This window comes from Lates calcarifer, linkage group LG8 (assembly GCF_001640805.2).
Source record: "Lates calcarifer isolate ASB-BC8 linkage group LG8, TLL_Latcal_v3, whole genome shotgun sequence".
In the NCBI taxonomy this organism is placed as follows: domain Eukaryota; kingdom Metazoa; phylum Chordata; class Actinopteri; family Centropomidae; genus Lates; species Lates calcarifer.
This window is the reverse complement of record NC_066840.1, coordinates 20,690,117-20,707,514: the sequence shown is the minus strand read 5'-3', so window position 1 is coordinate 20,707,514 and position 17,398 is coordinate 20,690,117. Positions and strand designations below refer to the sequence as shown.

General features: G+C 39.8%; 2 protein-coding genes across 5 annotated transcripts in view; both read right to left on the bottom strand.

Annotated features, from left to right (window-relative positions):
* gria2b (glutamate receptor, ionotropic, AMPA 2b) overlaps positions 1–3,606 on the bottom strand; it is a 51,065-nt gene extending 47,459 nt beyond the window's left edge. Inside the window, exon 1 of the mRNA XM_018679416.2 lies at positions 3,457–3,606. The gene's annotated coding sequence lies outside the window, so the exon portion shown is untranslated. The remainder of the gene's footprint in view (positions 1–3,456) is intronic.
* Positions 3,607–6,874: 3,268 nt separating this feature from the next.
* glrbb (glycine receptor, beta b) overlaps positions 6,875–17,398 on the bottom strand; it is a 61,803-nt gene continuing 51,279 nt past the window's right edge. For 2 of the 4 annotated variants that reach the window (XM_018679401.2, XM_018679400.2), the window contains 3 exons: positions 15,207–15,359; positions 10,938–11,230; positions 6,875–7,979 (listed from right to left, as the gene is read on the bottom strand). In XM_018679401.2, the coding sequence (XP_018534917.1) occupies positions 7,683–7,979; positions 10,938–11,230; positions 15,207–15,359 (743 nt within the window). In that variant the 3' untranslated portion in view covers positions 6,875–7,682. Of the gene's footprint in view, positions 7,980–10,937; positions 11,231–12,452; positions 12,614–15,206; positions 15,360–17,398 lie in introns of those variants that run through there. The other 2 variants (XM_018679402.2, XM_018679403.2) reach the window with 2 other exon arrangements.

The following is a 17,398-nucleotide window of genomic DNA, read 5'->3' as shown; positions in this document are numbered from 1 at the left end:
TGAAGGTTTTCTTGCATTAGTCGTGATGCAACGTTCTGAACACCTTTAGCCATGACTGTAAGAGTGCTACACTTTAATTAAAAACAGAGATTTTAACCATCTGGAAGAAGTAATCCTTTCTCTCCTAACAGTTCTGATATGAGAGAAATTGCAGAATAGAATATTACTGTTTACAGCCTTAAACAATTTTGTATAATCGTTAAGTATCAGACAAGTGTCACTGAATAGACAGCTTGGACCGAGATCTTGAAATGCTTTTTTTGGTCATTTGAAAAACAAGTCTTCCCTAAACCACATTATCAGCCAACATTTCTTACTGAGAAAACTCATCAAGTGCATCAGCTGGGGGCCATCACTCATGCCCTCCAGGAATAACCTTCAAATGAATCTTCTCTTTAACTTTGATCTAGCACTTATTTCTACCGTCTGCATACAAATGCAATGCAAATCTATGGCCTGCTGTAGGTGCCATTTTGAACGGGGTTAAATGGAGGAGAGCTGCCTCACAGCCAAAAGGAAGTAAATGGCGATCCTGTCGCTGGGTTTTATGATATGCATATCTCAGCCTGCACAGACAGATGTATATTAGTCATTGGACCGTGTGAGATAGCAGTCTGGGACCAAACTAATGAGGCTGAGAGTGAGGGGGAGCTGAAGGTGGCAGCAGTCAGAAGCAACATAGTGTGCCAGATTTCAGCACCATGGACAGCACATCAACATAACACTGGCTCCTGTGCAAAGAACTCCTCTGCTCTATCAGGACACATGTCGGAGGGTATTTAAAGGAAATCCTGGTTTACTGTAATGTGGGTCCTGTTTTCTTGGTTGTAGCCATCTTTATTATTGGTCTGGATATGCACCAAAGCAACTGCTGTAATCTGGGGACAGGGCTACTTTGCAAAGCACAACAGAGTGGGCGAAACAAGAGGCCGAATGATCGGACAGGTTGTAAACAAGGCAACAGGTAAAAGTTGCAAAATAAACTCCATAACATTTGATTCTGCATAGTAGTTCTTAACAAGGTTCGCGATGAAAATACCCTTCCTGGAGAAGTATACTGCATGTTCCACTGCTTGTGCTCCACAGGCTCGCATATGTTCATCTGTTTGACCTTGTCTGGAGGTTCTGCCATGCATGGATTCACTCTGCTGCAGCTAGATTGAAATGTAATTTCAGTTTGATTATCTCACAGCACATTCCACAATGCGCTGAATTCGCAGCCTGCTGGATAATTTACTGTAACTGTCATAATGGCAAAGAGCGCTCTAATTGGTTTTTAGGAGTGAAGAGAGTAACTCCTAATCAAATCATGAACCCACTAGTTGTGTAAGAATGTTTACCTTTGAGTCAGTTTACACAAATAAACCACAAGAGTGATATTGAAATTTTGCACATGCTAATGAAAACACTTGGCCCTCCTGGTAAATTCACTTTGTGGCCTATAAAGCAAAAGGCTGGTAAAACCAAGTCTGTGACCTTTAGAAAATGTTTAAACACTCAGGTTTGTATGTCCAAGAAATCCTGTGCGACTGCTTCCTAGAAAGCATTTACATTTCTGGCATTTAGTCGGTGCTCTTATCTAGAGTGACTTACAATGAGTTGCATTTTAGTGTCTCACTCAAGGGCACTTCAACTAGACGCTTAGCTTGTGATGGACAAACACTTGCTGTTGGTGTGGAAATCTGACATGTGACCTTTAGGTAACAGAATGCATATTTTAATAATTCCCCAGCTGTCATTAGCTGCAGTGCATAGAAACAATGGACAACTATTTCTGTGTATATTCTCTAGAAGTCCACTGGGACCCTGAAAGAAAGCCTGCTTTCTAAATTAGTTTCTTGTCTGTTACATTGTTTTATTCCACACTGTGAAATTATCTTCCATGTTTGGACTGACCTTCAAAAATGGGTTTGTGGAGAATCTCGAGAGATCTGCTACCCTACATGTTTTATCAAAAATAAGCTGAAATTAAATGAATACTCAATCCACTTGGGTAAATATGCAAGAAAATAGAAGCCAAGAGACACAACAGCATGACATATAAATAAGTAGTTTCCATCACATAACTTGGTCAGAAATGATTGTTCAGTATTCTGATCAGTATTCTGTTCCATCTTTTTCAGGAGCTTCCAGGGGGCGGTAGACCGTCCTAACATGCACTAAGCACTGAGATACTGCATTTCATACATATTTGCACTTAACCACCGTGCTAACACATACAGGCACTCAAATTCATATATATGAGAATTTCCTATCCAACTAAACTACATTTCTATGGAGAAAGCCTGACAGTGTTAGTCACCAAGCCACTGTGCTGCCCTCCAGGCTCACGTAAGTCAGTGGAAACATTATTTTTACATTTTCTACATTATGTAGTGTGAGATATTCAACACTTATCTTCCTCAAGACAGGCCAAAAGATAACTCTAAGCCCACAACAGACTGTAAAGTATGAATTATATTACAGGAAATAGTGCACATAATGTACCTGTGATTAATACATTTGCATACTGCTGTATGCAGTTTGACTTTTGTGTCGATTTTGATGTATTACATAATTGCACAATAACTCTGCCTCAGGTAAACTGAGCATCCCCAGCACTTCTTTATGTATGGCACATTTTTATTACCTCAGGCAAACCACTGATGCCAACTGCACTTTGTTATTCAACAGCTGAGCACGAGAACACCCATAAAGAAAATGCATTTAAGGAGCATATTATGTTACCTACAGCACAGACAAACAGGACAAAGATGAGGAACATCAGTAAAGCATGGACATTAGCCATATTCACAGGGGTGGTTTTTGTGTGTCACACATTTGTAGTCAATTCTGGGTTATGTAACTAGAATTTGTAACTAAAATTGTAGACACAAATCCACTATGAACACCAAAACAGCAGTAAAATAAAAGATTTTACCCTGTTTTGACACAGCTCTGACAATTCTCTCTGTCTCTCTGTCATGCCAGCAGCAGTGTCTCAGTGACTTACAGTGCCTGCTGACGTGACAGTGACTTAGGAACTGTTTAGCATACAGTAAAGAGGTGATGTGAATACATAACAAGGCCTTTGGACACGCAGAAGTTGCTAAGCCAAGCATATACTGCCATTAGAACAGTTCTGGGGAGTCAAACCCGCAGGGATCTGTCCCAAGGTCAGAAAGAGTGCTGAGACTGGACACTTTGCCTGTTATGGCTTCCATCAATAGCATTCACTCTGTACCAATATTGAACTGAGCTCCTTCTATGTTTGACCTCTGAAAAGACTGGCTCAGCCTTGGATCAGATAACATGCTTACAAAACCAGTGATGTTGATAAATATGCCATGTTTACCATGTTCAGTATTTTAGTTTAGCATGCTAGCATGCTAATATTTGCATATTATGTCACAAAGGCAGCGACGTCAAGACTGTATGATATAGTGAAGGTGCGTTGATAAAGGTAAACAGACTTACCGGTGGACGAGAAGAACTGGTGAACGAGATGACAGGCGAGCAGAACGGCACAATCAATCCAAAATCCAAAAACTGGTAATCCAAACAGGAGGAAACAGGAGGACTAAAGCCGACAAACCGACACTGACTGGGGGGAAGTTGCTGGCGTAAGTGCCGGGGAGCTGATGAGGGAAACGAGAACAGGTGTGTAAGTGGGTGAGGCAGGTGTGGTGATTGGGAACAGTGACCACCTGTGCAGGTGGCTGTAGGGAATCACTGGGGCAGCAGGGAAAGTCAAGGGACATCTGAGGCCTGTAAAAAGCAGAATTTGAGGTTAGCGAGGTAACTTCTGGTTTAACTCCGGGTTCTCAGGGTTGTGATGGTGGCTCACTTCTTGGCGGGGTGGTAACTTATGCTAAACGGCTAACCTGCTCCGGGGTAGGTTAACTTCAGAGGATCGGGTTCACAACCTGTCAACAGCCTAACTCCTGACCAATCAGATCACTGGAAAACTGGAGTCGTCATTCCTACAAGATCCGAAGTGGACAAAACAGTTTACAATAAAGTGAGAAACTATAAAATCAATATCGATATAAAATCAATATCGATTTTTATAGATCAGTATTTTGCTGACCAAAAAGAACAAGACTGGGGCAGGAGTCATGACATATTAGTGATGGGAATGGGAATGTTGTTAGTACTGCAGCTATTTGGTCATAAACCAAAGTATAGTGACCTGAAAATGGCACTAGATAAAGATGAAGTTGAGGAATCACCAAGGCAACTCATCAAGAACTTGAACACATGTGCCACAATTCAGGGCAACAATGAATGATGAAACATTTTTACTAAAAACAAACAAAAAATATCAACCATATGGTGGTGCTAGATGAGTGAAGAGGATCATAAAGTCATTAGGATTCATCATCTGAGGACCATGAATGTCTGGACAAAATTGTATAGCAATCCATCTGTAGTTGTTGAGATATTTCAGTGTTAATATTCAAGCTGCACAATGAAAAGGATGTTTTAAAGCTTAAAGAGAAAGATCTGTACCAGATACAAAGTACATGGTGCTGAATGAGGTTGATGATGGTTAACATCATAAGTTAAGTGTAATGGTACTCCCAACTTGTATTTCATCTTAACGTCTATTTGTACTCCCCTCTCTCTTTCTAATGATGCGTCCTCCTGAACCACTTACTGCTTGATTGTTTTCATGTTTCCAGCTGAGCTGAGTGTTTATACAGTCCTTGTTTTATATAGTAAAATGGTTCAGTTCTTGAAGATTTGATCAGAATTGAAGACACATTTTAATTTGAAATGAGTACATTGTCTTGTCTCTCTTACTGTTCTTCAGTTCAATTTTCCATTTCTCTGCTTTTACCATCCTCTCTCCTTTTTTCCCCCAGACTATCAGGCTTTTCAGATCTGATGATATTTTACCTCCTCCACTTCATTGCTCTGTCTCCCTCTTCTCTATCTTTTCTCTGGGTTGGGCAGAACTAACTCTAATGATGGGACCTGTGGTCACAGCTATTTTACAGATTGGTTCAGAGTGGCTGAAACGGGGCTTCTCGCCACCTTGACCTCTGACAGGGAATGGCATCCTCTACACTTTTCTACACATCCACATTTCAAGCTCTGCCAAAAATCTGCCACCAAGCAGCCTCCGTGCCTGTGTGAGGGAGTGGAAAATTGTGGATGACCTTAAATCCACTGTGGCATCTGGAAAATAACCTATTATGTCTCAGGTTTCAGATAAAACCTTGAAAACTGCCTCATGACACCATACAAATATGACAGTGAGTAAACAAACAAACCGGCAAGCAGATATACACATACACAGAGTGCAGAAGTCACTGGACTGTAAGTGTGGGTAGTTATTGTTGGCAGGTACAATGTGGCTTTACATTAGCCACTACGCTATAAAAATAAAGCCCAGAGACTTTGATATGATTTTAAATAATGCTTAGCATTGAATGGTGGTAGAAATGTTATTTCCTCTGATAAGAAAATTTGTTTATTCTGTATTCACTTGTTTTTGGGCGAGGATAAGGTTGTAAAAGCACAACACTGATGTGTGAAAGCCTTGTTCACAGTAAATGAGCTTCCAATAAGCCCTGTGGCCTCTCCTCCCCCTCTGTTCCTCCACTAATCATTGCCTGACTGTCATGGTGGTTTTCTTGGTGGCCTGCGTGGCTGCCTGGTGAGAGGTCATGTTGGATTAGAAAGCACCCTGTGTGATATAGGTTACTGCACTGTGCTACTCGGGGGGCGCTTGGGGTGTGGGGGTGGAGCACGAGCACACACAGACACATGAGTCACATCACTGACAGGACCTGTATTCGATAGTAGTAGTGTGTGAGTGTAGTGCTGTGAATTTAATTATTGCATATATTATTGTTGTTTTCTTGCATCATTAGCTGATATAAATAATTCAATGTAGGTTCACCACTGAAATGTCTAACAATTATGGCTTGTGTAGCAAACTACAAATCTTTCAGTGCATTTACTGTACCTGTATATAAGCATGAAGGGAAATCAGCCTCCCTTGTGTGTTGGCACCATCATCATACTTTACAAACAACCTGGCCCTACATCTGTTTTTCACCCAGGGGAGCATTTTATCTCCTTTTTACATTAAACAAATATAGATTTGGCCATTGGGGGGCACTGCAATGCAGAATCTCTTTCATTTGAGATTCAGGCACAGATGAAATATCAGTCTTATCAGTCAACATTAACTACATATTATATTTTCCATGAATTATAGAAGACATGTGTTTTTCATGATGATGTGTGGTTCCTCTGTGGTTTTAGGGGTTTTTCCATTTGAGTCTGGTCTCAGTCTTGTGTCTCAGGCTGTTTTATATTGACAGGCAAAAACTCCTGCCCATGTCTGTAACCATGGCAGCGACAGGGAGAAATAAAGTCATGTTCTCTGACTTTGTGCCAACCAAAAAAAACAAAACAAAAAAAAAACAAAAACAAAAAAGAATACACCAGTGACAATTTTGCTCTTCTTTACATGAGCAATCCTGAGCCAGTTTGCCTCACACTTCATTAATATGACCCAGTTGTCATGACATAAGGTCAGCATCTATCTTGCTTCATTAGGCCAGAGACAGATTTCATATGAGAAGTCTCGCAATGATAGTCAGGGGTCATTTTCCAAGCAGGTTTGTATGAATAATAGATGGCTGGTTTGGCACACTAGAAGAGGTCAAGTCTCTGTGAAAGAAACAGCTGTGATGTTGTGTGATGTGCAGGATACATGTCAGCAGGGCAAAGGAGGAAACGCTGGATACAGACTTTTGCCCCATTCTAGGTCCCTCTAGAACAAAGATACAGATACTAATAATTAAGCTGCAGGCAAAATTTACACAATTTACAATATTTAGAGATTCAAATAAATGTACTCATTTTACACATCACATCAAATGGTGAAAAGTCATTTGATCATTTATTTTTCTTTGCTTGTAAATTTCACAAAGACATGGTCACGTCACCAGTGACCCATTTACATACGCTACAGTTGGGAGATGTCAAACGTTACATTTGTAGGTGGGGTGGCAGTGTCACATGACCATCTGGACAGGAACAGGAGTGTTTCACATATCCACTTATCTTCTCAAGAGCAACTCATAAGAATAATAAAATTTAATAAATACTATATATTTTTATATTCTATCTTCGTATACATGCTTTTTTTTGACATGCAAGATAATTACAATGTTACACTTTGCATTGAAGCTTAAATAAAATGCTTGAACTTATTAAACTTGCAGGCAGACTCCCAAGGGTGAAAAAATCAAACAGCTATTTACAAATGCTCTTTTATAGATCTGTGCATTTTCTGCTCGCTCATTATGCAATCAATCTTTGTGGATTTGTTTACACACCATTCATCACAATAGTTATATCTGCAATCCTGCATTATCCTCTCAAGTACCATTATCGATAAATAAAATATTTCAACATAAGATGCTATATATCCATTTAAGGTTAAGAAAGATTACGTTATAATCATTGTTTAATACACAAATAGATGACAGATGTCTATTTTTATGTGAAGATAAATGTAATAATAATAATACATAGTTTTTCTTTCTCCTCAGCAGTCATTTTATATTCACATTTCTCAGTGTTCACTTTGGAATCAAACTCTTTGAATGTGATCTCATCAATAAAGAACTAATGGGAATGAAGTGGGGGGTTAATAATACAAGATGATTTCAAGGTAATCACAAGTATATGGACCAGTAAATCACATTAAAGAAGAGGAAGGAGAAGGGGAAGAGGGCTCGGGAATACAGGTCAATTCTTTTGGCAGCAGAGGGGATGACGGGTTTAGGAGGAGGAGGTTTCTTGTTGTTCTTGGCCTGGGATTTGCCGAGACCACTGCCGGTATCAATGGGCTTCCCGTAGCAGTCAAAGTTCGACAGCTCAAAGTCCCGCGGGAGCGAGCCCACGATGCTGAAATCATTGGTCCGCAGGTCTGACTTGGAGGTGCACACCTTCTTGCAGCGTGTCTCTGCCACCTGGGTGTGAGAAAGCAACATTGGGGAAAACAGAATTTCTCATTACATTCTGCATCATTTCATTCTAAAAATAGACTTATCTATGAGAAACATATGAGCAAAGATAAAATTAAACAGTCTGAAAGTGCTGCTGGCTGTCCCCGAGGCAGTGTAACTAGACCACAAAGTGGTTTAAAACTGATCAACTGAGCAATAGACTGACACCACAGTCTGTGGAGACTTGCACTCTCACAGTGGTACTACAAAAATCATTCCATTCTCCAAACATTATATTATTTAACAGTTTGATTGAACTTTGTTGTTACCCCATTTAAATGCATCTCTGCTGTATGACTACAGTAAGAATGATCTAATATAAAATTGGCCGATGCAAACAATGAAAAGAGGCATGGCACACCACAAATACATTTAAGGTTTCTTCTTTGTATCTGTGTAAAACACATAACACAATCAATAAAAAAGTCTTCTGACTAGTAAAATGATAGCATCCAGCATCTCAGAATAGAACAGAAATGTTGGCATTTATTTCTGGAACTCACATCATATCCACTTACTTTTATCTCCCTGTCTCTAAGACTCTCACAGGTATACTTGTGTATCTACACTGGCTTCAGAAGGTATTCAAACCCCTTTCCAGCACATTTTATTGCATTGTATTGTGTTGCATCATACCCATAATGAGAGTATAAATAATGTCCCTTTGCTATTGATACTATTGGCCAAACATTACATTACACAACAAAACATTGCAGTGATTTGAGTCCAGTGTATAGTGTGAGCTTGTAAGCTTTTGTGATTCTGTATGACCTCCCACCTACTGTAATAAAAATGAATACAATCTACAATACAATAAAGTAAGCAAAAAAGTGAAGGGGTCTGAATACTTTATAAAGCCACAATATGTACTGTGTATTCACTGTACTGTATGTAAATACTGAATGGAGAGACATATGGATACACAGATACATCAATAGATATATACACATACCACTAAAACATAAGGCACAGACAGCCACTGCTTTTTTGAACCACTTGCATCTGTCTGACAGTCAACCTGTCTATCTACCTACTTATTTATCTATTTATGTATTTACTACCTTGTAACCAGCATAAATTGTCAGTTTCTCTGGCGAGATAAATAGTATTTTATCAGATAGGCTGCAAGACCTTCCATCTATTACAATACAAAATGTGTTCCAGTATGTCCTTGGTTAACATCCATGTCGTGTCTTCATAGATTCCTTGCTTGTGGACCAAACTGCACAAATCATCATGTCAAAATATTTCCACCTCTGCTTGTCTAAAATCTCACACTAGCAAAATCTAAGGCAATGCTCTACTTTCTCTGACTATAATTTGACAAAAAAGTGTGTGCAGATACCCTAGCAATGATGTCTTTTAGACGTCACATCCACGCTGCAGGTAGGTTTTATCTAAACTGAGAGGAACATTTAATGAGGCTGTTTGGGATTGTTGGACTCGATTGAAAACAGACTAGACTTTGAAAACTGAGTAAAGGAGTCGTTTGATCCTGAAGTTTGGACAGAGCTCATGCTGATAAATCACAACTACTGTTATTTTAAGAGAAAAAAGGAAGATCTTTGCAGCCAAAATTAGATTTACATTGTGCTCTGAAACATTGCCTAATATGGTTGCTCTCCCATCTGGAGTTTCGTAACCTCCACACACCCTCTACATGCTATCTCAGTGAACAACCAATGCTTATAAAAACCATACTGCAAAAGGATGTAGTTTAATGTCATCCAAAAAATCCCTTTCATCAACTTCCCTGAAGGCCTGCGGGGTGAACAGGATCTAATCAGACTATGGATGCTTACTCACTGAAGTCATTAAGCTCATTAAAGCTTCATTATTTTGATTTGGTTCTGACAAGAAAACCTATTAAACCTCAATGGAATAATGTAATCCTCTCAAACCAAATGTGGTCTGGACTAACGGAGACGCAGAGGTAAATTAATTTCAATTAGGCGTACAATTGGAAGATCCGTACAACATACTGCATGCCTGATGTGCATGTGAGTGTCAGACTTGAGTACTGACTGAACTATGTGCATTAGTATCTTAGAAACATTGCCAATTTTTAATGATTGGACTTCCCTATTTTGCATTTAGATTAGATCGCTGTCCCTCACTGTTACAAACTTGCCTGAGGATGTTGGACTGGATCTAGAATATGCATTTTAACATTGTTCTGTAGGTGGGAGGTTGCAGACAATTATATACATAAACAAACACACAAGATACACTGACTCAAAGCAACGAAAAGCACCATCAGTGTAATATTTTGATGATTAACTATGGAATCAATACCCAAGGGGAGATTATTTCTGCTCTGATTAAGGATCTCATTATTAGCAATTCAAATCATATACATAAACAAAACTCAGTGTTACCACTAGGAAACATGCAATCAAAGTCAAGTCAGACTTACATATCATATCACCAAGATTAGCAAGAAGCAGAAACTTGATCAAATAAACTACCCTATGGTGTATAGTGGAGCAAATGAGTTATCTGTTGGCTAACTTTATCCTCATAGTTTGTTTGACTGGCTATTTAGCTTTTTTAGATAGCAGCAGTGTAAATACAAAAAAAAAAAGCAAAGGGAAGCAGAAGAATTACATGACACGCAACAACGATTCCAGACCAGAACCGAATCATGATGCTGTAGTTTTATGGCATGTATCTTAACCAATAGGTCAATAGGAAACCCCTAAGATGTCTAAATTGTCAATGATCAATAGAGTAAGACCTGAATTGTGTGTTAGGTGTGAAATACCACTATCACTAAAAAAGAGTAATGATTCTAGTAGTATGTGTCTGGTATCTGTGCATTCTAGTTTAACGTAAAGATATAAAATAACTGTAATCTATGAATGATGACGCACTTGCAAACACACGCAAACACGCTTGAGTTATCAAACAAGATCCACTGACATGCAAGGTGCTGACATGAAGCGGCGTCCCTCCGGTCCCATTGACTGTATTGTTCCTGGCAGCGGGGCTCTTTCCTGCAGCCTTCTCCTTGGATGCTATCTTGGCCTTCTCGGCCTCGATGCGCTTTGGGCTGTTGAGCATCACTTGAACCACAGCGTACTCCACCAGCGAGGCGAAACCAAACAGCAGGCAAGCAATGAGCCAGATGTCGATGGCCTTGACGTAGGACACCTTGGGAAGCTCTGAAGCCAGGGAGGTGCACTCAGATGACAGAGAGAGCACTGAGAGGATTCCTTAAAAAAAGAGGAAGGACAAGTAACCTTGTCAGTCAGGTGTTTCTAAGTTTTTCACAGTGAAAGATTAATTTCTCTTTCTCAATCACTTCCTGTCATTCCATCTTGTCTTGTGTGATTTTCTTTTTATACTGTAACTACATGGCACACTCCTTTCATTTGTTCTAAAATGTGATTTTTTTTAAACACATGAAGCCACATATGGGCATTGTATTATCTGAGAGAGAACTGTCATCAAAATACAACACCAGCATAAGACATTTCTTCTTGTAGAGCCTACATGTTTGCTTCTAACTGGAGGAATAGCATAGCATCCACCTACTGCTGAGAGAGAAAAATGTGGCATTTCCTCTTCAATGCACAAAACACTGAACAAATTAATCTCCCAATCTGCACAAAAGCTGTAATAAAATGCTCACAGCCACACAAGGCTTCTGAAAACATAAATGCAATTAGGATGTATGACCGTTCCTTTACCCCTTTTATTAGGACTTCTCCAAGAGCCCAGACAGCCTCTAATGACACAGTAATTTTAAATTGTTTTTTTATCGCTAATAGCCAACTGGATTACAGGTTAGAGATTTTCCCCTGCACAGAAGCACTTGTGTCAGGCCACAGCAGAAATAATTGTAGCAACTCTTCAGAGGGTTTTCTAACCACCAATGAAGGGCTTCATCCCCTGTTTTCTCACAGTCATGCTACTTGAGAGAGATAATAAATACATTCAAATGGCTGATGGGTTTTGCCTCCATTATGGTCACTCATCAAAGATAGGTTCATACAAGGTTCGGGATTTCTAATTAAACTGCTCCTCCTCAACGGATTTAAACAAACTTGTCATCCTGGACACCCACCTATTATCCATGAACAGAGAAAAACATGAAAGGTGGAGATACTGAGATAGCTTTGTTTTGTTAGTCTGACACAGTCGATGGTGTGTACAAAATATATCTGATCTAGACAGGAATAGATGAACAGTACATTGTATTCCTGTAATGCAATGGTAAACTAGTTTTTATGGTAACATTTGCTCACATTCCTTATATGGAAAGAAAACACTGTGTCAAGTTGAAAAAGCTCAAAAACACACATTCACAGTTAAACGCACACATGCAGGCATATACACAAGTGTATATGGATACACTAAACACACTTAAACGCTAACACACACACAGCACAGAGCAATAAATGAGAGTAGTCCCACACCTGGGTGTTGACTGACCTGGACTGATCCCATTTAGAGAGAAGTCAGAGGAGGCTTCCAGGTGGAGTTGGAGTGATGATGGGATGAAAGTGGTGATAAACAACTGGAGGGAGGATGGAGAAAAGGAGGCAGTGGACGACTGGAGTGGGATAACAATGGATTATCTTATCCATGCAGCCCTGCACACACAGAGGTGCCTCTGTGATACTGTATGTGGGTGACACTGATATATTGCACACAGGTTGAATTATGGAGGAGGAGGAAAAGTAAGAAGTAGAAGTGACATTTTTGCAGCAAACACAAGCTTTGTCCCAAATGTTAATACTATATTCTGCCATGTGCAGCGTTAGCCTGTATATACCGGAAAGATATTAATATGTATCTACCCTAAACAAATATATACAGAATAGAGGTCAATATATCGTGCCTGCCGACAATTTTTGAACAACATGGTGGACGACGACTCACTGGGGCCTACTGCAGGCTTTGACAAACTAATAGTTTTTTGTTTCATTTGCAAAACTGTACTAGAAATAACTGACTGTTTGCTAGAACCCTTCCCTATAAAGAGACTGTCCAATCATTGCTTAGCATCCACAACTGACACAGCAGGTGTGTTTTGCTTAAAATTTCTCCACATGCAAAATTTGTCGAGAGAATAGTTTTTTTTCTTTTCTTTTTTTAAAAATACATTTTCAAAACCAAAAACACAAGTAAGGAATGGATGAAACAGTATATCTGTTTTAACACTAGCTGAAAACATTAGCATGCTTGGCAGATTAGCTAATGTCATCATGGGGATACATGTTACATTAGGTAATTTCCCATTCAGAACTTGAAACACCTATCTGAAAACAATAAAAAGTCAACTGGAAACAAAGTTTTCAACCAACTCACAGTAAGTTAGCTAACCCAGCGAACATTTCTGAGCTGCAGCTGAAAAAGAAATGCTAGTGACAGTCATCATTTCAGCTGACAAAATCAATGAGAAGCCTGCTCATTTGCTTCTATGTGACATCAAACCCTCACTGCTTCAACCATTTCTACAAATTTCGAGCCATTATCATCAATGTAAACTGCATTTGCAGTGCTAGATATTATTTAAGGGATGGTGGGGCTTAGCAAACAGTCAGTTAAAACACAGGTACAGTTGGAGGACTAGCTGAAGTCTGTCAATTAGAAAGGTAATCATTTTTCTGTTGTTCAAGCTGTGTTCTGTTAAAAATAAATTTAATATATAAATATAAATTGCAAAAAGTGTGCATTTTTTCATTTAAATTTTGACATTTTGACACCTTGACATTTTGACACCTTGTCAAGACAAGGTGTCAAAATGATCAGTTCACAAGTATTTTAGGAATTTTAGGACATAGCTTATTCTGCTTATTCAAACATCTGATATTTAATTTGGTGACTGGAAATATTCAGGGCTACACAAGGAAATTAAGAAAATAAGGTGAAGAGAGGTCATCTCAGTGGAAAGTGTATGAAACAAAGTATCAAATATAGTTTATGAACCTCGTTTGAGGAGTAGGTGAAAGACTGTGCCAGCAAACAGCACTGTAAGTAAGAGGGACACTGGAGTCCTCTCACCTGGTTCTTGCCTGTGATTTATTCAGTGCGTAAACAAGAACGCAACATAAATTAAGCTACCAGTACCGAATCATTCTTGTATTCCCCTTTGGGCCCAGGCTTAACAGTCTAGTAATCGAGCTGGATTTTCTTCAGGGCATAGACATTGTGTACTTCCCTGGTTTAGAAAAACAGCTCCTCAGCACACCCCTTCATTAACTGGGTTAATAGGGATCAGGTGTGCCTCGCTGGCCAGCCGAGTGTCTCCTGGTTCTTTCTGTCTCCTGAACAACCCCTGTTGCCAGCACTTACAAAGATTTACCAGAAACTCAAGAGTGCGTACATGTTCCCCAACATCAGCTAAGCCCTGTGCCAGCATATTTTAAACTTGAGTTGAATTAGGCAGCCAAAATTTTCAAAATGTTGCTAAATGCTAGTGGAAAATGTTGTTTCATTTTGGCAGGTCTGTGTGTGTGGATAAAGAGGCACTACAGTGAAGTTCAACAGGGAAAGTGACAGGCTATAAACCTGAATCCACTGGGGTAATATTTTAGATTTTAGACATTTAGGTACATTTGCTGGGACTGAGTGAGTTGGCAGATCAAAGATAGACATGTAAATCAAACCAAAAGTAACTTGGTTTAAATCTTGGTCTCTCCAATGACTAAAAATGAATAACTTTTTTGTGGACCAACTAGAAAAAGTACAGTTATTTTGCACATAAACACAGGCTCAGATTCCTGGCTCATATTCTTATATGGTCAAACCTACATTAGATAAGCGTTACTTGCACCTAAATCACCACTGCTGTGGGTCCCATCTGTCAATTATAGCTATATTCAGTGATTTATTACATACAGACCAACACTGGACATGGCACCATGCTTGATAGATAAAGTCCTTCATGGTGTCAGAGTGATTGATGATGTCATGATGGAGATGATTGGGGCCATAATGTCAGTGAACCCTAAAAACAGACAATATTTGATGCCACAGTCCTTTCCCCATGGCTTTTTACAACAGAGTTTTCACATCTTATTCCCCCAACAACATACACACTCTCACCCATTCCCAATTTTGATCTAACATGCAACCATGCCCTGGCTGAACAGCACAAGGAATATTTACAGATCTTGTGTGTATTGGTAAATGTCAGTTGAAGACAGAGGAACTGATCAATGGACTTAAAATAATCCGTACCCAAGGGGACCCTGGCAGCACTTGCATCAGGGTTGATCCAGAAGGACAGCCAGGAGAGGACTACGATGAGCAGTGTGGGGGCGTAAACACCCATCATGTAAAAGCCGACCTGTCGCCTTAGGGTGAAGATAACCTCTACGCATGTGTAGTACCCTGCATGAGAAAGAAGACAATAGTTAAACATGATAAAGCAACTCCAGTGAGAAACATAGTTTGCCATGAAATTCAAAAACTAGTGGAAGACATACAGTATAGTATATGGGTTACTGGCGTCATATGCAAGGTAATTTCCAGTTCAGAGGCTGGATCCTTTCAGGGACACAACCCAAGAGGTTGGGTCTCCTAAGAGAAACTGAAACTGTGCCTTCTCCCCAGATAAGACAGTCTAGCCTCATAGAGACCATAACTAATGACCCATTGTCAGGTGAATGGGAAGCACAAGAAAACCTCAGAAGTGATCGTGCATTATTGTAAGAGGGTCACCCCCATGGCTAGCCTTGCAGTCTCAAATCACATTATAGGTTATGTTTCCTGTTTTTTCTTTCTAGTTTCAGCATTTCCTATTTTATTTTCATGTCACGAAGTCTCCCTGTTGTTTCAGATTTACACTCCCTGCCCTCATGTGTCTCCCACTCCTGTGATTGTCTGCCCAGCCCTGATGTGCTGCTGCACCTGTGTCTCATTGTCTCCCCTCTCCTGGTGTATTAGTTTCTGTGCTTCCTCCCCAGTTCATCTTCATTCTTTGTGACAAGTGTTCCAGCCATTCCTAGTGTTAAGCTTTCTTGGGTTTGATTTTTTTCTTCGTGTTTTTTGACCTTGCCTCTGCCTAGCCCTTTTGGATTTGTTTTCATATTTTACTGTTTGCCTGTGTGCTGAACCTTTTTTTGTCTAAATAAAAACTCTGATTTTTGAAACCTGAATCTGCCTCGAGTTGTGTTCCTGAGTCCTTGCCTTGGGAGTCATAGTAGATACAAGCAGTGTGTAGATATCATCTTCAACTCTGAACATTTTTTCAGCTTGGCTACTCATAATTACAGTCTGACTGATATGACATAAACACAGCATCACACCATTTTTGTCACTTCCAATATGTCAGCATGTTATAAATCTTTCTGTCTAGAAATGTGGACCTGAAATAGGAGTATTTAGTCCCTGAATTGAAACACGGCAGGTGAGAAAGATAGCCCTATACCGATGTGGTCTATTAAATACCCATTAAGCATTTAGAGGAAAGGAATGGGCCAGGTTAAGATCTGTATCTGATCTGCCTCCTTTTGCCCAATCACAAAGCAAACCACAGCTGTATGCACCATTAGTAACAGAGAAAGCAAAAGAGAAGAGAACTAAAAGGTCAATGGGCGTTAGGACTTTAACATCATTTCAGCTAACTTTGTTAAAGCTAAGACCCGTTAGAGCACTCAGGGCAGCACCCCAAAAAGTACTGCTTCCAATTGATAATGTGCCAACTGCGTAGGAGACCTTTCAAAGAGGAAGAGGACAGATTATTTTTGTCAACAGTACAGCATAAATTTATACTCATAAATGATCCATTTTAACCAATCAATCTCTACAGAAGTGTGGTTTCCATTAGTTGGACTTAACCAGTATGAAATAATCACCACACTTCAGAACCTCCTGCAGCAAGTTCGTAGGCTGCGTAGGCTGCTGCAGGTTCGTAGGGTCCAATGGGATGGTAGAGTGGATGGGCTGAAGTAATATTTAACTAGCTTGGGGATTTCTGGGTGAGCTTTATACAGCATATAAGGGCTGCCTGTGCAGCAGAGCAGGCTCGAACCGGTCGCAACATAGAGGTGATCTTTGTGTCTGGCCAGGTTGTCATGGCAACTCGTTAAAAGGCTGACTCATTGCCAGCAGTGTGCCTCCCAAGTGCAAGAGCACTGAGGTCATACCAGCTCTGTTGTCTGATAGAGATTTTCTATTTCATTGAAAATGTTGTTTTGGACTCACAGCGGTCTGAATATGTGTATGGCACAGTACCAGGACCTTTTTAGTAATTTTCCTTCTACTTTATTAGAGGAATATTCTGTATTTTTACAGAAAGCCAGCCTTCTGAGAAAATGTCCAGTGTGACATGCTGCTCATTGGTCTGTATATGCTACCTCTGTCCTTGCAACCTCCACCTGCCAAAAAAAAAATCTGTAAAAATTTACAAAAGAAATTAGATTTTCCAT